Below are 24,183 nucleotides of genomic sequence, written 5' to 3'. Positions count from 1 at the left end.
AGCGGCACGCTTTTGATGGCATTGACGGCATATATACACGGGTACGTGTAACTGAAAAAAAATTTGAAAACTGACAGCTTTACACAATGTTATTTTTGAAAACGGAGAGGTTGAAATGTCCGTTTATGACAATAGCCGTCCACGTGTAAACGTAGCCTGAGATAAAAACAATTAAGACACGTTTGTAGATGGCACATAAATCCAATTTATTTCAGCTCAGATTGGCCTGAAGATGATGCATGTGTTGTTTGAGAACAAAGGAGGGACATAATATAAAGCACAGAGAACATATCTTTATTGACATGTGCCTTTTGCAGACTATCAGCTCCACACAACTGTCTCTAGTTAGGCTATGTTCAGAAGATTGTGACTTTCCCACGCAGAAGCTCAAGTGAAGATACTTTCCTCTTCTGAAGAGTCCGTCATGGTTTTTGTTATCCTCCTTGTCCTCCTTGGCTACTAGCAAATGCATGGAGGAGGGATAGGGGTGCATGTGTGCGCTATCACAAAAGGCTGTATCATGTGGACGCGCCAACAGTTTTGTTGTCATTACTTAGAATTCCTCATGGGGGGGCAGAAACTACACACCATCGCTTTAAGCCCTGGATGCAGCAACGGTGCCCTTGCTTAATAAGAAAGCAGCTATAGTGCCCTCGGATGTCAGGCTTTTCCCCAGCATTGCATGTCCATTGAGCAAAACTACTGTAGTTGTTGACTAACTAACTTTCTACTTACATCTCTCTTAAATGAATCCTTTAACCTTCTCTGTTGCGATAGAAATGCTGGGATTCCAATCAAGAGACGATTTCTTTTTAGTGAATACCCACTACTCATTAACGGTGACACAGTGATCACTATGATGGATAACTTTTATGTGGGAGATAGGTATTTAAAAGCAATGGGCAATGCTGGTGTGGACCCAAAGGTTGATATTGCCTTAAAAGACCTGATCTCAAATCCCACTTTTTAGTCTCAATAGCTGGACATTGGGTTGGTATACACTAAACACCTGCTTTTCAGGCTGTCATGAGACAAGGGAGTTGCCTATTATTATTATTATTATTAAGGATTTAACCCAGGTAAAAATTTGGAATAATATGCATTAAAAAAGCCAAGAAAACATGGAAAAATCTCCAAAAGGCATCAAATTCGTATTATATGTCACAAAAATTTAGATTTTATTTCCATCATTTACACTTTCAAAATAACAGAGCACAAAAAAATTGCGCCTGCAAAAGTTTGGGCACCCTGCAGAGTCAATACCTTGTACTGCCCCCTTCGGGAAGTACCACAGCTTGTAAACGTTTCTTGTAGCCATCCAAGAGGCTGGCCATTCTTGTTTCAGGTATCTTCATCCATTCTTCCTTCCAAAAGTCTTTCAGTTCTTTGAGATTTCTTTGTCACGCACTGCTCTTTTAAGTTCTATCCATAGATTTTCAATTATGTTGAGGTCAGGAGATTGTGAAGGCCATGGCAAAACCTTCAGTTTACGCCTCTTGATGTAATCCACCGTGGATTTTGAGTTGTGTTCAGGATCATTATCTATTTGTAGAAGCCATCCTCTCTTTAACTTCAGCTTTTTCACAGATGGCATCAAGTTAGCGTTCAAAATTTGCTGACAGTTTATCGAGTCCATTTTTCCTTCTACTCGTGAAATGTTCTCTGTGCCACTGGCTGCTATACAACCCCAAAGCATGATTGATCCCCCCCCATGCTTAACAGTTGGACAGAGGTTCTTTTCATTAAATTCTGTGCCCTTTCTTCTCCAAACGTACCTTTGCTCATTCTGGCCAAAAAGTTCTATTTTAACCTCATTGGTCCACAGAACTTGTTTCTACAATGCATCAGGCTTGTCTAAATGTTCATTTGCAAACTTCAAACACTGATTTTTGTGGTAAGGACGTAGAAGAAGTTTTCTTCTGATGACTCTTCCATGAAGACCATATCTGTACGAGTATCTCTTAATAGTGGAATGGTGTAGCACAACTCCAGTGTCTCCAGGTCTTTCTGGATGGATCGTGCAGTCAATTGTGGGTTTGAACTTGCTCTTCTCACAATCCTGAGCTGTTCTGTCTGATATTTTTCTTGGTCTTCCAGATCTTGCTTTAACTTCCACTGTTCCTGATGACTGCCATTTCTTAATTACATTCCGAACAGAGGATATTGGCATCTGAAAACGCTTTTCTATCTTGTTATAGCCTTCTCCTGCTTTGTGAGCATCAACTATTTTCAGTTTCAGTTTTATAGACAACTGCTTAGAAGAAGCCATGGTGCTGATTGTTGGGGCGAGGTCAGATGAGTCTGGGAATTTAAAACTTTAACATTGACATCACCTGGTCTTTCCAGACGATGATTGAGAACAATCCATGACGCTGTCAGGTCTCAGCTTTCCAAAAGGGACGGTGCATGCTATAAACTCTGCAAGGTGCCCAAACGTTTGCAGACGCCATTTCTTTGTTGTCTGTTATTTTGAAAGTGTAAATGATGGAAATAAAATCTAACTTTTTGTGACATATACAAATGTCTAATTTGTCATTTGATGCCTTTTGGAGATTTTTCCATCTTTTCTTGGCTTCTTTATGCACATTGATACACATTTTTACCTGGGGTGCCCAAACTTTTAAGCCCCACTGTAAGCAATATTGTGTAAAAAGTTTACTTTATATAATAGCTTCCAAATCATTTTGATTTTGATGCTGCACTTACTAGTAGTAAGGAGGGGGCTTCTTTGTCATTCTCACTCTTATTGAATCTGCCTCTGATTTTGATGAAACTGGATCATAATTTATGGAGATGAGGGTTTTCCCTCTGATGTCCTGCAGCTGCTCTGCCTCGACTCTGTGATTAACAGAGTTCCCTGATGGACAGAAGGCTTTTTATCTTTTTGCTAAAGTAATGCTAAATGCTAACTGCATAGCTGCCATCAGCTATAGAGCGTTCTATTTACCTTGAAAGCCGGAGCTGAGAATGACGTCACACCAGAGTTGAATGCGTTTCACTTACAAGTCAGATTTTTTATTGTGGGGTTCACTCTAGACAGGTTAGCTATTGTTAGCAATAACAATTGATAACATAACAGAGTGTACTGTTTTTTGTGAATACAAACTGCGTAACAACATGTCTACATATAGAAGTTGGACAGGACTGTGTTTATGACGTTGATTATGATGATTTAGTGAGACACAGATAACAAAGAAGTGCTTATAAACTATTGTTACTACAGCTTTCACATCTATTGGTACACTGGGCAGCCATGTTGGATTTTGAGCTTGGGGTACTTGGAGGATGTCCGAGTTCTGGGGTCAAGGGGCATGTTTCTGACTTTGACTTCGGAAAATACAACTTCCAATTACAAAGGGAACGCGTTATAGTTAGCTCAGTTAGTCATGCTGCCAGGACTGGGAGTGGTGGCATAGGATCTTTGGACCACTGGAAGAATAAGGCTTTTTGTGGTAGTTGAAGAGAAAATGTCTTCTCTTTTAGTTGCAGGGGTAGGGAGGTAATGCTTTGCTTTACATCATTGTTTTTATGTTCATGATCTCTAACATTTTACATTGAAAATGTCCTGTACGTCATCTTTACGCTTCTTTCCCATAAAGAATGTACATTTGATTTACCAGTTTGACTTTTTAATCCAGTAACGTACATAGAAAGTGGTTAAGCCACAGTATTTATGGAGCCACTGTTAAATAAATTTAAAATAAAATAAAATAAAGCTGATTTGTAAATGCTCAAATCTTTTACAATACGGGTGATTTCCGGTCAAATCCTTTACAGAAGAATTGTGTAAATCAGACCCCAGTTTTTACCCACAGCTCTGGAAATGAAAGTAGTGTTCTCTTGTCGCTTTCCTGATTCCCAGGGCCTGGAGTTAACGTTTTAGGATTTTATCCACTTGCAACTGTGGCTGGTCATTTTTTAACAGCCAGTTTAATTTTGGCCTCATAAAGTTGAAAAACAGGAATTGCTGTGGCTGCATGACCCTGCAATCCCAGCAGTTCCACGTCCAGCCGCTGACCAAGCGGGAGTGAGAACGGGTCAAATTCATTTCCTTGATTCTGATTTGAAGACAAGACGTGTGTGACTCGAATATGTCACATTTACCGACAAAACGTACAGCATCCTAGTCTGAAAATTTCCTAATATGGGCTGGAACGCACATTCACACAGTTTGATAAAGTACTTATTGGACTTTAACTTATCATTGCACCTACAATAATGTAGCTGTCTTCAGTTTAGTTCATTCTGTAAATCTCATCTGCTGTTTTTCCTGCATCCATCATGTGTAATTATATGTGTGCTTGCGCCAGTCGCGGGGGGAAGGGAGCAGCAGCCCCGCCCGCTGCAGAGAGCCGACAGGATATAAACAGCAGCAACTTTCAGCGACATAATAGTGAAAAAACTTTACAGTGTACATTGATGTTAAATTGTATACAGGTTGAATGGCCGGTCTGAAATGTTTTGCACTGTCTTTCGCTCTTTTGTTGGTAAATGTGGGATGTTCGAGTCACACACGTCTCATCTTCATATATGAAACACGGAAATTGGTTTAACCCTCGCTCCCGCTTGGTCAGTGGCTGCACGTGGGACTGCTGGGATTGTCGCGAGTAATGAAATTGCAATAGGGGGCCCCAGCTGTCAATCAATGTCTTCCAGTGATGCGGGCCCCTGATTGGTCTGGGCCCATAAGCAAATGCGTACCCTGCTTAGCGATAGTTATGTGTCTGAATTCACCCGCATTTGGAAGGTGGTCGGGTGTTAATTTCAAGCCCTGCTGATTCCTATTATGGAAAGTTGTAAACAGTCGCAGAGAAACACTGCTCCTCCCTGCACGTTGCCTTTGCTGTGTCTTGGGAACCAGAAGTACATTACATTATGAACTGGTTAGACTTGAAAGAAAGGCGACATGCCACATAATATTAAGCATGAAATTAGAGAAAGCTTTTGTTCCACTGGATGCCAGGTGCACATTCAGCAGCAGCAACAAGAATTAATTACTAAACAAGTTTCACGTCTTGGGGGAAAAGGTCATTGTAGTGCAGGATGTGGTTGTATTAATTTACCTTTTATTAATTATTGTGGTGTTGTATTAATTGTGTGCATGTAAAAAAATAGTTATTTGTTTCTATTACATATCAAATCTCAAGACATATAAATACTCTGACATTTGAAAAACTGAGTATCATTTGTTTTGCTGATTTAGTTACATTGTTAGGTTCATTTACTTCACTACATGTTCTCAATCAGTTGAGTTTTTAATCAATATGTTTATACATATTTTGCATCTTGTATAGATACATACAAGAGATTCATTTAGCATAATTGAAATCCTATAACCAGCCAAGAATGTCAATATACTATTTGAACATACTATGTTCAATGACCAACTTTGGGCAGGTAACAGTTAATTAAAAAGGGAATGCTAATTGAAATTCTGTGACAGATTGCAAACTCCCTACCCGTACTTAATCATTTCCTGCATTTGCAATGTGGGTGTGATTCCCTGGGATTTTGGGCTAAATAATTGTTGCACACTTGTGCTTTTTGCTACAATGTCTGCATTATTTCACAAAAGAGAGAGAGACAAAATAGCAGTGTGAGATAATATTGTCCTCAAGCTATTTAATTGGCATGGTATTCTGAACTAGGGGTACCACATGGGGGTGGAATAGAGTTAGTATTCTTGTCTTGTTTCTGGATAAATGTAAACAGACAGCCCCTGTATAGTTGCTTATTTGTAGTTACTGCAACTGAAACCTTCCCAGACACAAGTTAAAATGTGAAGAAGTAGGAGACAAAGTAGAGGAACACCTCCTGCAGTTATTCCACTGATGTGCGTGTGTGTGTCTAAAGACAGCACATCATTTAAATATTAGGAAAGCCTGTCTTACCTGAAGGATCCAATGATGAAAATGGCTACCAGCAGAAAGCTGAAGGACACCGCGTACCCAATGGTATACATGACATACAGTCGCTCAAAGAAGTCTTGCTGTGAACATAGAGAGAAATATTGAAGGTAAAATAGAGTCGCAGAAGAAACACATACATGGCTGACAGATGCTGGGAAAAACAGGATGCTGCAATGACAACATTAGGAGTTTAAAAATAGCAGCTTTTAGTCTAAAATCTAACATAACCTCTTCTTTTCAACAATGGTCTGACTTACGAGCCTGAAGATTTGGTCGATAGCATGAACAAAACATGGCTATAGCTCCATCCCTGGTGATTTCTTTTCATTTTCACAAAGAAGATAACAGAAAGGTTATGTGGTTGCTTGAATGAATGGGTTTGCTTATTCAAGATTGGTATTTTGTGAGCAAACTACAGCCATCTTTTAGGCAGTTAGTTATTATATTATGTTATTTTTAAAGTCTAAGTCAAATCTGAGATGGACATTTTTGCTATATATGTATATGTGTAGTCTTTCTAGAAATCACTGCTCCTGAGTTCTTTGATGCTTTGATTTGAAGATTGAGGCTTGTTATGTGTCATTTAATGCGTGTCTCCTCTCAGATCAAAATTAAAAGATTGCAAATCAGCATGAGGATAAGTGTCCACTTCAGCCACTACTCCATATTCTTTGAAGTCTCAAGGGATTTAAGTCCTCGGGCAGTCAAGTCCCAAATAAGTCAAGTACAGATGTAACTAGTGTCCAAGGCTAAAGTCTAGTTTTGATAAGCATGGTTCAAATTACTATCTTAGAAAATCACAGGCAGCTGTCTCGTCACTGAATAGCGGTAGTATTTACTTCCTATTTAATAATGTAAGTTAGAACTCATCTGGCCTAAAAAAATATTTTAGAAAACAAGAAATAAAACAGACTCAAAATGGACGAAGACTATTCAAATGATGAGGAGCCTGTAATTTGGATTTAAAGGTTAGCGTGCACGATATTTTGGTTCATCGTCAACATGCACGACAGTCACAATGCAGGACGTTGCAACGTTGACGCTAAAACGTTTTTGCTGCTTGATAGAAAAGTAAACTGTTATGTTTCACTGTTCTCCTTTTACATGATTGTTACCGGCCAACCCTTCCCCTGTAAGACAGGTAGCCACGTGGGCAACGTGTGTATGTGATGTTAGTCCGACAGGGTTTGTAATTGGAAGTGAGGCTCTCCGTGTGTAGAAAATTACTGTAAGCAGCAGCTGCTGGAGACACAGTGATGCACATGCTGTTCCATGGGTAGTGAAGCTACAGTAAACAGTGTTTTATGCAAAGTGTTTATGCAACATTTTTCACCGCAGAAAGCTGCTACCAGCCAGGGTTAAAGCTCATATAGTTTAAACAGTAAAGGCATCTGTCCCAACTGACGTTACGGTTTGGAGCCGCAAAGCTGGAAACGTGACACTAATCTACAACAGCAGTCTGTGTCTGATCTAACATCATTCACACTGATTTAAGTGTTCTTGGATACACAGTTTGTTGCTAGTGCGTAACATGCAAGCTACTAACAGTGTTTCGTTAGGATTTTGTTTTAGCGGTGGGGGCAGGTCTGTCCGAACAACAACTAGATCAGAAAAAATCAACAAAGGAAACATTGACCAATCACAATCAATGTTAATCAATTCATCAAACAACTAAAGCTGGCCCCGCTAGTCGCCCACAACCTGAAATTTAGAGGACGCAACATGCAGTCATTGTCATACACTTTAGCCTGGATTGATAGTATTATATGAATACAATTGTGTCTTGTCAGTCAACTAGTGTATGTATATCTAATGTCACCTCTAAGAAGTTACAATTAGTTAATTAATTAAATTAGTTACACCACTTACTTGCTTTGGTGTTTGTAAAGCATTAAAGTTTAACAAAGAATGGTTCACATTAGAAAATGTCCTTTTTTATTTTTATTTTCTATGTAGATGCACTCCCCAACAAAATCACCCCAGTAGTCAAGAATTACTTATTATTTCCAAATAGAGCTATCTATGTCATCTTGTAAAAATGTGTCTTTTTTTTACATCAACCTAAAGGAACCATGGGAAAAGGCCTAGTAACCCAGTCTCATCCATCGCACCTGTCTCATAAAATGGATCGCAATGTATATCTCATGGTAAAGAAATATCGTAATGTCAGTTTTTTCCAATATCGTGCTGGCCTAGTCCATAACACCAACCAACTTTGCACAATGTGACTCCCTGCATGAGTTGCCTTGCATCAGATCTGTTCTTTTCAGATTGTTCATAGCCTCCACATGAGCTTGCCCAAGCGTCCTGTGAGATTTACAGCTTTGACTGCTACATATGCTAACAACCTGTGACTTTACATGTCAATGTAGCCAGCTAACCAAATCAGCTCTTGCTTTTTTACATTTTACAGTCATACTTACTCTCCCTTCCTCATTGGTGGGCAGTAGGAAGTGGAGACACTCTGTGTAGTTAGTCCATGTTTTGTTCCAGCGGTCCACAAACACCCAGGAACCATTGACATCACACTTCCTGTAAGCATGTCCTGTAAACACATGTTTTAAATGATTTTGGACATTTAAAACACACAAAAAAGTTGTGGTCATGATTAAAGCATTGCATGTGGATCTATGGCCCACCAGTCTGTTAAAGTGACATTTATACCAGCCTTGATGTGTTTAAGGACCTTCACTCCCATGGTAATTTAGATTACTTTGATTATTTGGGCTGATTAGACCTATTTTCAGGACTGTGTGGGCATGTGCAGACAGTTCTTGATTGATTTTTCCCCGACTCCCATGATAGCTTGTTTGCACATATTAGGGCGGGGCAAACTACACCTTTATTGGCCTTTTTCACTGATGAAATTTGACATTTCAGAGCAAGAAACATAGTCAAATGAATGATGAATTAATGCTGGCTCAATGTTACACTGTCATGGCTTACTGAGACACTTGATTAGAACGGAGCCATCGAGTCAAATTGTCTGTTGTGAAAAAGGTCTCGTAAGTCCATTGAGCTCACATAATATCCATCATCGCTCCACCCATCTTCACCCTAAGCACATGTCTGAGCCAGAATGATTGTAAACACCTGTGAGAGTGTAAGACCTTAATTAAAAATATACAGTAGAAATGCAATGTTGATTTTGAATATTACAATTTAAAATAGTCCTTCTGAAAAATACTTTAATGTAAATCAACAGAATAAACAGCCTGATGTAAGATACTTGTACTCTTCTAGTTCTCAGTGTTGGTGATGGTAGAGTACAGTACAGCTGCACAACAAGAATAACAAAAAACCTGTTAACCTTTGTGATTGAAGTCATAGATGTAAGATGGGCAGGGAACCTTGGTAACCTGCCCAGGGGAGCCATGGGGCCAACAAATAAGACCGTCCCAGTCTGGAGGGCACACCTCATCTACAGCGAGAAGAGTAGAAGTAAGAATAAGTCAACATACACATACTGTCATCTGGATGCTGGTTCGTCCTGTCCACATGGGATTAAAACTATAATGCACAATTTTGTTGTTTGGCAAGACCAGATTTAGCAATTTTCTTGTTATTCTGTTGTTCTTTCATCCTTTCATTTCATTCATTTCATACGTTTGTTACTCTGTTAAATTCCATGTTGATTTGACATGATTTTATTTAGCCTTTTTGAGCTTCATCAGATTTTTTCCACCACATGTTTTGAAACCTTAAAAGAAGGCTTTTCATGGTTTAAATCACTAAATCGTGACTAGGAAGATTGTCTTAACTTGACAAAAAAAAACTTACAATGTGCTAAATCTGGGCTCTACACTGATTTCCCTAGAACGCCTTTACCTTTTGTCAACAAAACCTATTAACAGAAACTAATAGATGCCAGTGATTGTATTGTGCAGAATGTTTACAAAATCCAAAAACTGACTGTGAGAGCCACTTGAGGACACTGAAATGGACGCCCCCAAAATAAATGTGCATCTCTGCTGCGTCATCTCCTCCCTGCTCTAACCACACAATGACTGTAGTACTTACGTTCAAAAGCAATGCTCTTTCAAGAAAATAAATCTGAATCAGTCAAAAAGGGTACATTTTAAATTGGTCAGATTCTGGCTGCCACCACTGTGATAATTTCATGCTGTGGTGTAAAGGTTTAATGGTGCTTTTTGGATGTTTTTATATATGCCTTAGTGAGGTAGGGGGTGGCAGGGGGGGACCCTGACCAACTGCCACTTTGCTCGTTTGAAAGCCATGATGTCTCTTTTCTCAAAGGCAAAGCAGGATACCCAGGGCTTTGTTTACACCTATCACCATTTCTAGCCACTGTGGGAGCATAGGCAGGCTGAGGAAATGCATATCAATGTTAAAAAACCTCATAAAGTGAAGTTTTCATGCCATGGGATCTTTAAAATTTGAAACAGTTAGGTTAAAAACAGTTTCAAATGCACAGTGTTTTTGTTAGAAGGTAGTTGCAGCTTTGATGTCAAAGTTCCCCAATATAAATTGTACACAAGGCCATATCACCCTTGTTTAGTTCTATCTACTACTATCTCCTGAACCCTTCTCTCTTTACCTTGCACGGCAGCTGGATTCTCATGACATCATGAGATCAGGCAAGAATTGCGGGATCACATACTCTCTCACATGAAAATCAATCTTGTCAGGCCTCAAGTAATGTGTTTGTGTCTGAACTACCAGCTTACCTAACCAATCAGTGTCCAGTGAGTAGGGTTGGGCATCGTTTGGATTTTAACAATTCTGATTCCAATTCCGATTCTTCCTTTCAATTCTGATTCTCATCAATTCTCGATTCCGATTCTTTGAGTGGTGGAGTTAAAACGGGACACGTGCTCATTTTACAAATTAGAGGAAAGTTTTATTTTGATACAATGGTGGGTTGCAGTTTTACTGGTCTTTTTCAACGTGAAATGAAGCCACACTAGAGCGCTATTTACCCGGCTCGATGGTTGCAACACAACAACCTGCCCACTATGGGAACCAAAACTTGCGCATGTTAAATTTGAAATCCATGATCAGATTTGAAACTAAGTCCTTCAAATGATTCCAATTAAAAAAAAACGATTCCACTGGAGTAGTAATTTTTGAAACGATTCCAAGTAGGAATCGGTTCTCGATGCCCAACCCTACCAGTGAGGAGCTAGTGGCAGCTCCGCGTGTTGTATAGGTATGTGTGATGGCCGCAAATGTTCGTTCAAAACAACAAGCGTGAAAGACAGATGGCTCATCCAATCACCTTTCAGGGTTTTTTTGTAAGTCCCTGCCATTTCACAAATAGCTTCCAATGGGAGCTTAACTAGTTTTGTGCCAACTCATTTGGCAATGGCTTGAATGTAATGGACGTTCATTAATATAAAAATGTTTTGCACTAAAGCTTTAAATGAGATAAGCAACTAATATGAAGACAACTCAGTTTACCCCAAATGTGCAGAATTGTGTAGCATATTATGAAAATGTAACTGTGCAAGTTTTGTACCTGTGGAGGCTGGGTCAATGTTGGAGAGGTTCTGGTGGCACTGCAGTTTGATTTCATAAAGGATGTACATCTGCTCCTGTGCAGAGAGAGGGCCATCAAATCCCATCTGTGGAGCACAACAAACACAATCAGATCAGTCCCCCTGTAGCATATGTGTGTAACTGATCCTTTGGCTTTTTAAAAGACTACCATTTGTGGCCATCTTGCCATGTTCTATCTGGTGTGGGCCAGGCCAACACTTGTGGCTACCAAGTGGAGAAAAGGCGTGACAACTAAAACAATGGTAGAAAGCAGAAACATTTTTCAACATTTTTTTCACACATTTTCATTTACATTTGCGTATTTTTAATAATGAATTCCGTATATTTTACTGTTATGATTCCCATATTGCACCATCGGAGCATTACAAACCCACTCAAACTTTAGGAACATTGTTTGGTAAATTGTAATATTTGATTAGTAATTACTGCTGTCAACTCTCCTTGTTTACCTTTTTAGAGTTTTGTACTATATTACTGAAGCTATAGTTTACATTTTAGAAGTAAAGAATACTTCATCTTGTGATACATGATGGAAAACTGTCATTCATTACCAGCCTAAAAGAACCTGCTGCAAAGTAAAGCAAATTTTTTAAGAGCAAATGACATGTTCATTTTAAATACATAAAAAGGAAAGGTCCGTCTTGAGTCATGCCTCAGTTTAAGTAGTAAGAATATGCGTATATTTGTTTTAAATGAACTCTGGAGAGGCATACTGGAGATCAAGTACAGCTAGTTCTAATTATACATATCCTGTTTCATCCGATTTCAGGAAGTTGCATACCTCCATCTAGAATGGCATTTTTATGTGGGCACTATCTGCAGCCCCAGTAGGAAGATGAGTTCAATCACTTCTTGACCACATTTGGATCCAGCTGCACTTTCCCTGTGTCTATAACCTGTGCTTTAAATGCAGGCATCTTCCCCTAACCTATTACTCAGCTTTAGTGTCATATGAGAGAGAGAGAGAGAGAGAGAGAGAGAGAGAGAGAGAGAGAGAGAGAGAGAGAGAGAGAGAGAGAGAGAATCCCAGTCATAGCATGACAGGGAATTGAATCCAAGGGGATTGAATCCCTGTGATGGTACGGAAGGAGTTTGGGTCCCGGTCATGAGGCCCCTGAGAGAGTCCAGCACGTAACTGCAGAGTGGAAGATAGGGCTGTGCAATTAATCGAAATTCCAATCATGATTACCATTCAGGCTAATGATGACCAAGACAGAGTAATCGTGAAAAACTTTTACTTTGCACATTACGTTTTGCAAGTAAACTCTTATTTTGTCTTGTGTTCTGAATTTAAAAAAAATAAGTTCAAATGGGTAAAGTATGAAGAGAAATTTCACTGTATATGGTGTTTATTCTTTCCTTAAGTTAAAGTACTAACAAAAGTAAAAATCCTGCATTGCATGCTACTGAAGCAAACGTATGTTAGTATCATTAGGAAAATCTACTTAAAGTATTCAAAGTAAAAGTAATCAATGCAGAAAAATCCTCACCTTTTAGAAACTGGAAACGATCCAAACAGTTCTGTCAATCAAATAAGTGTTAAATCAGCTAATCATTTTAGCTTGACTTGTAGACCGTTATATTGTTATTATATTATATTGTATTGGTGGTTTTAATTTATATTAAACGTTGTATTTTACTAACTACATGTGTTTTGTGTGCACAAATCTCAATTTATAGAGTAACTAGTAACTAAAGCTTTCATATTAATGTAGTTGAGTAAAAGGTACAATATTTCTCTGTAGTGAAATGTAGTAAAGTAGCAAGTGGCATGAAAAGAAAAGACTCAAGTTAAGTACCTCAAATTTGTACTTAAGAACAGTTCTTGAGTAAACCGGTGAACAGATGTGCAAACATTAAAGTGAATGCAAATATAATAACACAAAAACGTTGAGTTTTGAGTATCCTTTTTTTTAAATTCATTTTAATATCCTGTAACGCCGACCAGATGGGAGCCTGACATGGGGGGTCAGCAGTGATTGTCCCTCAAGAGCTGTTGGAGGATTGGATGCTCCCTCACTCCCATCCCTTTCAGTGCCGTACGGACCAATCTGCTCTAATTTCAGTTTCAATTTTTCGGTTCTGCTGATTGCATGATCAAATACTAACACTATCATATCTGTTTAACCCCAAGCACCCTAAATCTTCCCGGAAAGTAAACTCACTATATTGCACACAGAATTCACATGGACATCCCTTGGCAGATTAGAATCAATATGTAGTATTTTACTTTTTTCCAAATCCAAATTAATTTCTTCTTTGTAGTACCTTGATTGCGAGCAGGCCAGGTTACTGTGTTCACAAAAAATAGTCCCTTTGTGCCAACAGAGCAGCAATTAACCACTGACATGTTGGAGGTAAAGAGATCCAAACGCTCTGTGCAGAGAAAGTACTGGCAGTTGCTGATTCTGAGGACGGGAAGGATGGACATTTGAAACTTGACGCATCACTGACAAAATATTGCGTAAAACACCACAATACGTGCCCATACTTGTCTGTATGTATGTTTAGGAATTGTTTTCTTTCCGTTCTGTCTTGTTGCAAGTTTAAATATATTCAAGCATATGGAACCTATTGTTGTCCTGGTGTAATATTATTTATAATATCTGGGGGACCATGAGTAGTTGTTGGGAGATTACTGTACATTTTCCGACTGCACTGCATGCTCTTTAGGAATTGGTTTCAAAGTCATAAAATAACTTTCTTATATCAATATTTATCTTTCATTTTAAAGGGGCTTTCACACCAGCCCGCGGTAACTCGCCACCTCCACGGTCATTATTATGACAACAGGGAAGCGGGTCCCGCCCACGTAAATGCGCACAGATTCTGCTCTGCTGCCATGCTGAACACACTGCCAGAATGCTTCTGCTTTTCAGTGAAACGCTCTGGCAGGAGCCGCATTGTCAAACTAGCTTAAGATCCACGCCTGTGAAAGCCGTTTTTAAGCCCTTTGACTATGGAATACCCGGAGACTGTATTGTTAGAATGGAATGTTGGCTTTTTATCTAATGACCCAATTATACCCATAATAATTTTATGTGGAGTAAGGGTGCAACATGTTTGAGCCTCCTCCTTTTTTATCACTCTTTTATTCTCATTTGTTGCACCCACTTTTATTGCTAGAAGCAGCATAGCACAAGACCAAAAATTGCTTTGTCTTAACAAGAACTGCCAAAGATATTCATTTATTTCGAGGTGGGAGCTAATGACAGCTGAAATCCAGGACATGGTTGAAGTCAGTTCATGCTGTTGTACCATGAGTCCCCCTGAATGAACTGCCCTGTCATGGGAATTAACAGATGTAGAAGTATTAACAAACAGGATATTTTTTTATCAAGCACCATAATCAGACATTGAATTAGTCTTGTAGGCATTGCTTCAAAGTCTTTCCCATACCCACTGTAGAGATGGTATGTTTCAAGACATTTTAATTCCACACTTGGACTGAATTTTTTTAAATATAGACTTCATTATAAATTCATGCTGTCTCATAACCTGCCAACCAGCCTGTTGAGGAGAAAGCCATTTGTTTTAAGTACTAAGTCAAGTTTACTGAACCATGTCAAAATAAGATTTCTGACAGACCAGTTAGCAGACCAATTAGACATACTTAGTGTCTTTTACAAGATGTGCATGATTAAAACTGAGCTGGTGCATTAGACACAGTGGAGGAGGATGTTCTCTGAAATGTCTGTCATTTTCCCTGAACTGTTTATTATAATGAATGATGTCAATAATGTCTCCCAGTTTCATGAAAAATGGAACTGTTGTGGCAGGAAAGCTGAAGAAGGCCAGTGATTAAATGGCCCTTCTGTAATACTGAAACGGTCAATGAAAGGTCAATGAGACAGGATGTGTTTACTTTTTTAATATTTCGAACCAAAGCTACAATTTTCAACTAACCACCGTATTTCCCTTTCCCTTTCACTTACCCACTGTAACCTAAACCCTATGAGGCACATGCACATCCCAGTGTCTGGAATCAAGTGTGCTTCTTACGCCCACCATCCACCCCAACCATCTCCCCGTGGCTCCTGTGCAGCATCAGAATGCATCCCTTAATCGAAGCAAAAAAATTGCTGGTGAACATAATCCAAGCAACATTTCCTCCAAAACATAAAAATGTAATTTTAAGGAGACAGGGCTGCATTATGACGTAGGGGGAATGGAAGTGGGGAAGAGAATTTAGCGTCTATAGTTATAATTACAGAGATGAAAGTCAAGCTATTTTCTTTACAGTAATCTATGGTGTGTAGTCACAAACTATGGTGCATGTCTTTTTTCAGCAGCAATTTAGTTTCATCTTCCCAGCATGGACATACATTTACACATACATCTAAAAAAAAAACTACAAGTCAGTGTTGATGTTGACAAGCTGTCTATGTTTATCAAAGATGATGAAGGGGCAACTTAACTTATTCAGATACTAATATTATATAGAAAGAGGTGGTGCGCAATAGGAATGTGTGTATTGAGTAAACTCCATATTTCAGGTAACATTTGAAGTGTTTTCCTACGATTTACCGACCTTTAGGAAGAATCTTTTGGAAACGCATTTGTCAAAACCAGTAAAAGTATGATTCATGGACAGTAAGTTAAGATTTCAAACTGTATTTTTTGAAACACACAAAACACACACACACACACACACACACCCCAGACTATCTCCCTCTCTCCCTCTCTCCCTCCTTAGCTAAGTCAGAATCAGAATCAGCTTTATTTGCCAGGTATGTGGACACATTCAAGGAATTCTTCTTTGGAGCATCGTTACTCACACTGTGCTTACACATACAAAACAACCAAAACAAAAATATACACACTAATATATACACAATATATACTGTACATACTCTAAACAGAAACAATAAAGAGGTATGAGTGCAATGAAGAGTTCAATAAAATTATTTAAATGTGGAGCATAGTGCAAAGGATACTGGGATAATTAGTATTATAGGTGGAGTTGCCATCGCAGTGATGTCAGAGTGCATCATTTACCAGACATAAGTGCACCGTGTATACCTTTCGTGTGTGTGTGTGTGTGTGTGTGCGCGCGCGCGTGTGTGTGCACGTGTGTGTGCGTGCGTCTGTCTCACTTAGTGGTACTCACGTATCACAGCAATATATGAGAATGCTACGCCAACTGAAGGCGAGTTTTTGAAACTTTGAGATATAATTTATACGTGGTTGAATATTTAAACCTTTTAACGTTGATGCAGTTTAGAAGAGAAACTTGAACAATGTGCTGCTTAATGTGCATCTGATATCACGTTATTTTCCTCTGCTTCTGATCTATGTTTCTCTAATCTGCTTCTTTTACATTTTCGTTCAGACCTACTGCTGTGTTGTCTTTGCATATTAGCCTTAGATATGTTCATTTTATTTTGTGTAGAAAAATTGAAACCATGGCAGTCTTAAATTACAAATCAAACACTTTATTTAAATGGCTACTTTAGGTTGTAAATGGTTACTTTTAAAATTAATTATACTGCAGTGTGCACTTTATTATGCTGCATGCTTGTTGCAACTGTGTGCAGTAGTGTAATTATTTCATTTATGCTTAAATAATTAGTTTTAAAATTTATTTCCTGAATTTTAATTATGCTTAAATTTTTTTATTTTCAGTACTTAACTCCTTTTTTACTTGTTCAACCTCACCTGTTTGTTAAATATCAGGGTTTTTTAAATTCAATAAATGTTCCTTTTTTAAATTGAGACTTGTCACATTGTTATCATCGTGTCATTTTTAGGATGTAAACGGAGGGAGCAAAAGCAGTATCAGCTCCAAATATCAGCTCAAGAAAATCGGCAGCCCGTATTGGTCATCTGCTAAGCCTGATGAAAAGAAAATCGGTATCGCATCGGCACATATCGGCCGATCCCTAAGAATGAAGTACTTGGATCATTTAGAGGAGCTGTTAGGTCGAACTTGGCACCAGATCTTATTTATTTAATGACAAACATATCTATCTATCATCAAATGCTGTAGAGCATGTACTATGGGAAGAATGTGAGACAAATTTTCAGATGATGATTATTGATACAACTCCTCAAATAAGGAGCAACCCCCGTTTGTTGCACCGATTTTGTGACACTATAAAAAGGTCGGCCATGAAAAAAGAGACACATGTTAGCCAGATGTGAACAGATCCGAGCTGGTGGCGAACTAAAGCACCCAGAATATATGACTCATACTGTTTTGTCCCTGGTGGCTGGTGGGTGACCACTTCTCTGTACCTTTTTGAATCTAAAGGACGAAGGACTTGCTACTGACATCAGTAGCAAGAAATAGCGACTGTAAGAATTACGTACTTTGATCATTTAGAGGAGCTATTAGGTTGAATGGGTTGGCAGCAGGTCTCTCTCATTTATTTAATGAGTAACATATCATCAAGCGCTGCAGAGCATGTAACGTGTTGTAAAAAGCAAGCGGAGGTGTCCTTACCTGTGCGTCAACTGAAGTCCAGCACAAGAAAAAGTTAAAGGCTGATAGCCACAGGAAGAAGTTCACACTTCGTCGATCTGTCTTCATCTCCAGCAGTGTAAATATACGTTCATTCGAATTTAAGCAACGTCATATGCTTGAGAATAACATCCCCTTTTGTAGAAAGTTTCATCGCAGGCAGTGGTGCAAAACTGAGCTTCCCAGCGCAGTGGGAAGGATGCGGCAGTGGACTTTAACAGTTCACAAATTCCACTTGGTTTTCCCATTTATGTCCCGCTCTGGTGCGCCCAGAAAGGCTCTCAGAAATGAGTACCGTGACATCGCTGCCCCTGCAGAGGAAGAGTCCTGGACGCACGCTGACATGGGAGATATCAGTTCTGGGATGTGGCGCGCGCTCTCGACCTGTGCGCGAGGGAAGGGAAAGCGAGCCTCACGTCCATGACGAAAACCCATCTCTGTTGTACATCCCGTCAGCCTGTGCGCACTCTCCGCCACGCAGTTGGACGTACATGCTGCCTCTGCCTTGTCCTAGCGGCCAACAATGGGAGGAAGCCATCCTTCTCCCGCATTCATCCCTGGCACAGGCTGGTGAAGGGGAAACCCACCAATGCGTTCGTCACTTGTGGCAGCAGTGTTTTTGTTGACATGTTTTCTAAGACATAACATAAATTAAAATATAGGCCTATTTTTAATTTATTTTTCGAAAATGATATTCACATCTTTTCCTTTTTAATCAGCTGAGTAACTGTCTAGGTACACTGTAAAACCTCTAAGTTGTATCCCCCTCTCTTTTTATAGCTTATAAAGTTACAGACAAGCTTTCTCGTTTTACAGCATAAGGTTTGATAGTTTGTGATCCAATAACTGCAATGTCAATTTTTTTACCAAATTGAAAAGCTGTAAACACCACATTATGGCCTTTTTTTTAGCATGACCTGGATGAATATTCGATTCTGATTGACAGCAGGGTGTCCATTAAAAAGTGAGGCCTACACCTGTTAAGATGTTCCTGTAAAACGGGGTGTTTGACATTTAAATGAATGCGCTGAATTAAATAGAAAATTACATTCATATAAAAATCACATTTGCTGTTCAACTCGTTATTTCAAAGCCTTCAGTTGTTGGCATGAGCTTCGCGAAATAAAAGGCTGCAAGACAGACGACGAGCTCGCCATCTTGGCTGTTGGACTGGTAATATTAGCTGGCTTGCTATGTCTTGTATTGTTGCACGTGCTTCACTGTGTTAGCAAAGTTGTCAACTAATTGCTAGTTTTTGATCATAAGTAATGTAATTTAAAAAAAGCGGAGTTGCTGCAACATCTTTAAGGGTGCATTCACACCAAATTGGGCGTTCTAGCGAATGCGCCAGTCCTGCCATTCATTTGAGTGTGGGTTGTGTGCCATTTGCGTCATGTCCTGTTGTATGTGTGGATGCAGCACAAGTAGACTTTCTATTTCACAAACATTGTTTTTCGGTCAGATCGTTTTTATGACATTTCCTACTGCACTTCTAGGCAGTTTCAATTCATAGCAGACAGAGAGACAGAGAAAGAAAAGACCGAGGGAAAGTGCTTCCTGCAGAAAACAGTCAGCTGTGAACTTGTGGGTAACCAAGTGCTTGTGCTTCTTTTTTTTTTTTTACTTTCTTGTAGAGGCAGCCACTAATGAGTGCCCGATCTAGTCTGAATGCATTCAAACAGTGTTTTCCTTTTGTTGCTTATTTTTCGAGCCCATGGTGCTGAAGGAGCTGTCCATGGTGCTATAAGTGGTAGCGATCTACTTGGCATGTGTGCAACATGTCCTCAAGCAGAGCGGATGAACAAAACTACTATGCATCCTCAGTTTGAGAGTATAACCCAGCCACAGTGTCACATTTGTGCTTTAATAAGGTTGGGATTTTTGTAGTCATGAGATTGTATGGCACCTCACTTGGCAGAAATTATTGTCGATTTTGCAATATCTCTGGGTGAAAAAACATACCTTCTCTTAGGAAATGTCTGTATTTGTTTATAAAGAATGTTGCATGACTAACTCATTATGTTGTGCCTAGACTGTAGCACAAAGCACACATGGGCCGAGCCTGTCTAATGACTCAGTAATGAACCAATGCCTTTAGCACATACATTATGGCCTCGCACAGTGCACCATCCTGTTCAAGTGTTGATGGCATGCAGCTGTCAAATTGTCATTTTTTTAGCCATCATTTACCCAGAACGTGATGAGAGTAAAATCAACCACTTTACAACCTTTTTGTGACAATAGAGAGGAGAGACAAACAGCGAACAAGAGAGAAAAATGGCATTGACTAGTCAGAGACTTTCTGAATGCCTTTCTGCAGAAACAGAAACAGATCACAGGAGCATGCACCCTCCTTCATTAAAAAAGGGTTTGAATAGGCTGTGATTATTGCATGATTCTCAAAGTGCTGAAGCAATGGCTTAGGCGGGTTCCATCGATTCACCCTGATAATACCAAGTGTTGGGAAATCAATCCTAAACATATGTACAGTAACCTCACTCTTAAAGCTTCTCTAACGCTCATTTAGTTCAGATTCAACTGTGTTGCACCTAGCTGCTTGCTCTCACCAGGCAGTCACACATACAGTATCTCTGGAAACTCTTACTCGGTGTAAAAAAGGTATCTTTGGACAACCGAGAGATGTCAGTGTAGTATTTTTATGCTGAAGACACAAATGATTCAAGCAATTTAAAAGGTGTGACTTTCTAGCATGATTAGAAAAAAATTGTCTTCAATCAACCATCAGCTGCTAGTAAAAGAAATACTTTTAATTTCACTTAATTTCTTTTCTTCCTCTTCCCTGTTATCTTATCCCTGTCTATGCATGCTAATAGCGTGTCTTAAATACACGTCAGATTTCATTTGTGACCCTGCATATATTTAAGGTGCCCTCGCTGGTTCATTATCTTCACCTCTCTGTCCCTTTAATCAAGTGTATTTTCATTACGTTTTAGCTCAAAAGTGTGTCTGTCTCTGAGGACTCGGCCACACATATGCTAATTATGGGAGTAATGAGTAGCACAATACAAACGTTTTGACTCTCAAAATTGTAAAGAAGGACAAATATGTCTCAGAATGTGAATCAGTTATAAACAAGGGGAAGAAAAAGTTCCTGTGATCTGGAAGGCTGATTATGTCACGTCAGTGTTCAGTGCATATTAAACTCACATGGTTATGCGAAATGGTGTTAGTTTCTCCCACTGACTCTGTCATTCGCAGCGCCTGTAGAGGCCAGTCACATCATGTTCAGTGGAGCTGAACAGGAAATATGACCTCTTCTAAAATTAAAAGGCTGGTGTTTCTAATCAGGAGCATGTACAGGCATATCAAAAGCTCATCAATCCATACCATTTGTGTTTTATTCTTTTAATGAGACATACAACTAGTATTGATGTTCTTTCTAAATTAGCCACAAAAACGGAATTCATTCATGTTAAGAAAGCTTGATAGCCAATAGCATTTTACTGCAATAGCTACAGCTTCAATGAAACATATCAATATCCTGTGGTTCAATATCTGATGTGGGACCCCCAGATATATATCAATAATGTAATTGCGTGTGAGTGCATTGCTTGTATTGCTGCTTTAGCTCAACTTACCTCTCATGAAGATTTACCAAGAGACAGCTTCTTTTTGGAAAATTATTTTTCAAGCTGTATTGTCAGCTTCTGCCTAGTGATGAAATATACTGTAAGGGTACCTTGCTTGGAAACATTATTTTAAAAATTAAAAGTGGCTTATTTACGGAGCCCCTAAAGGGACATGGGAAATTTTCTTTTTTCTGATACTTTTTGGTGCGCAAGATCCTTTTCTCGTGTGCACACGATAGTATTCTCATACTCACGAGAAACCCATCTGGGTACCAGTCAGAACTGCTGCAGAGGAGGTATTCATCTTCCTGAAAACGCAACAAAATGTACCTGATAGTTTCATTAACACACAACATGCTGTAAATGGGAAATATGAACTTTAGCCACATAACGTTAGCAGTGCTTCATTAGCATATTTTTGCTATCCTTCGATTGGTTTTGTGTGAGCAAGTGATACTTTTGCGTGCTCCAGAAAATAATATCTTGTGCACACCATAAAGTATCTTGTGTGCAGGAGAAAGAAAAAAGAAACAAAAACAAAAAAAATGTCCCTTTCGAGCTCCGTACATATTTCCCCTGACGACAATCAAAAAGGGTGCATGAAGACGCGTCTTCTTCTATAGTAAATTTAATGTCCAAGATGACTGTGGGACTAACTGCCTTGTATTTTGAAATGACAACTGAGAAGACAAGTGTAACTTGTCAGCAAACTCTCAAAGTGCTCGGCCTCAGAACAACTGGTGCCCAAACCTAACCGACACCCAGAGAGCGTGGCTGCTGCTTCCCTTCTGAGTGCCTGAGAGGGGAGGGGAGCTGATGGAGGCAGAGTGCAGTAAGTCCTGCCAGCTTGCTTCCTCTTAATTTGTGTTTTGATAACATAAAATAGTCACGTCTCTCCCTGCCATTGTGTGTAAACCGTCAGAAAACTCTCGCTCGTTATTCTCTACGCTATTTTTAATTTCATTAATTTCATTTTCATTTTTTCTTTCAACCACCATGCTGTAATAAACCGGTAATCACTCACAGCTCAGTTAATACCTTTTTAGATGAAACATTGTTAATGGAACAGATGTGTACAACAGATGTACTCACCATAATAAAGGGTAGATTTCTTTGTAGATTTCCTTTTATCCCTAGTGTGTCACACTGAAAATGTGTTTCAACACACACGCAATGTTCTCTGAAAATACAACAATTGCAGCACCAAAACCAAACCTTCTAAACTAGTACATGCTCTCAAAAAACGTGTTATGTATTGGCACCCACATATAAAGTATACACCAATATTTTATTAGTATAAAACCATGATTTTATAGTTTTACATCAGTGATTGTAACACAATAATGTCAAATGTAACAAAGACAGATATGAAGGGGATACCAGGGCCAGTCTTTTCAAGGTCGGAAGAACAGGCAGCTGAATTGAATTAACTCTGAAAAGGAAATTAAGGAAAGATGGTGCAAGTTATTGAAGGACAAGGACAAGTGACAGTGTAAATATAAAAAAAGTAAAAGGAACACGAAAGGTTGCATGAGTTAGCATAACTTCTCAAGGAAACAACAGCTGTTTGATTGTAGGTAATACTTCTCATTTGTTTTGGATCACTGAAAACGACATTGATAAACTTTACATTTGACTAAACAGAGATAGGCAAACATTTGCTGCCAGGTAGTCTGGCCAATCCAGTCCTGCAAATTCTGTAACTCTGACATGCAAGAATCATGCAGCATAAAGAAAGGCCGATGTAATACGCTTTATCTTAATTATTATAATTATAATTATTTTCATGTGAGGCATTTTCACAGGGGTGAGATATGTCCTAGGAATGAAATTGTAGTAAATCTGCTGATGGTCTGGATTTTGTGTTAGACCATACATCATGCCAGTCAAGGTTGATACTCCGGCCTGGGCAATCATGTGCCCAGATCCTCTCAAGACAAAGGCCAGAGCGTCCAAATATCACTAGAACTGATAAAGCTTTGATACCATACCACAGGTTTTTGGCTACATAGTAAATAACGTCCGGATAGGATGGATGGGCAGAGCCCTCTGCCAGGGGACACCGTATGCCTTGAGTGCTGATCTTAATTAAAGGTTAACAAGAGGAACGTGGTAGATTGAATGCGTTTTGTAAGTCAGAGAAGGGTGACAAGCCAACCTTGCTAAAAATGTCTTTTAGACAACGAACCCCCCTCTTTTCCCCCTATGAAGCTGTTATAGACCTCCCACTAATCAGGATTGCTGTATTGTTAAATATTGGAGAAAAACTGTGTCAGTCACAAGCTATTTGGCAGTATGTTTCAGCCAATCTCCAAGTTTTGATAATATGAGAGATAATGGGGGCAAACGTCATGGAGTGACCAAGGCTCTTTCATTGCATTTTGTAAGGTACACCAGCAAACAGACGTACCTGGATTAAACCAGGTGAGGAGGGGCCTCAATACAAAGGACCAGAAATAGTGTTTGAAGTTGGGAACTGAGAGGCCACCATCCTCTTTCCTCCTCTGTAGAGTAGATATCTTGAGTTGTGGCCGCTTGCCTTTCCAGGTAAAAGTAGATACTGCTGATTGTAATTTAAGCCAGTAGCCAGAAGGAGGGGAGAGACGTAGCATAGAGCCCATAACATTAATCCATTTTAACCACTAAGATATGGGCTTGAATCAACCCTGAATGGAAAAATGGATAGGTGTCCACCTATCCA

At 39.3% G+C, this 24,183-nt stretch overlaps 1 protein-coding gene across 1 annotated transcript in view; it reads right to left on the bottom strand.

Annotated features, from left to right (window-relative positions):
- The window catches only part of pth2ra (parathyroid hormone 2 receptor a), a 63,747-nt gene extending 45,362 nt beyond the window's left edge, over positions 1 to 18,385 (bottom strand). Inside the window, exons 1-5 of the mRNA XM_032530066.1 lie at positions 17,875 to 18,385; positions 11,389 to 11,494; positions 9,220 to 9,330; positions 8,333 to 8,454; positions 5,892 to 5,989 (exon numbers count right to left, since the gene is read on the bottom strand). Coding sequence (XP_032385957.1) covers positions 5,892 to 5,989; positions 8,333 to 8,454; positions 9,220 to 9,330; positions 11,389 to 11,494; positions 17,875 to 17,961 — 524 coding nt within the window. The 5' untranslated portion in view covers positions 17,962 to 18,385. The remainder of the gene's footprint in view (positions 1 to 5,891; positions 5,990 to 8,332; positions 8,455 to 9,219; positions 9,331 to 11,388; positions 11,495 to 17,874) is intronic.
- Between the last annotated feature and the right edge of the window lie 5,798 nt (positions 18,386 to 24,183).

Source organism: Etheostoma spectabile, chromosome 11, assembly GCF_008692095.1.
Source record: "Etheostoma spectabile isolate EspeVRDwgs_2016 chromosome 11, UIUC_Espe_1.0, whole genome shotgun sequence".
In the NCBI taxonomy this organism is placed as follows: domain Eukaryota; kingdom Metazoa; phylum Chordata; class Actinopteri; order Perciformes; family Percidae; genus Etheostoma; species Etheostoma spectabile.
This window is presented reverse-complemented; position numbering and strand designations above follow the sequence as displayed.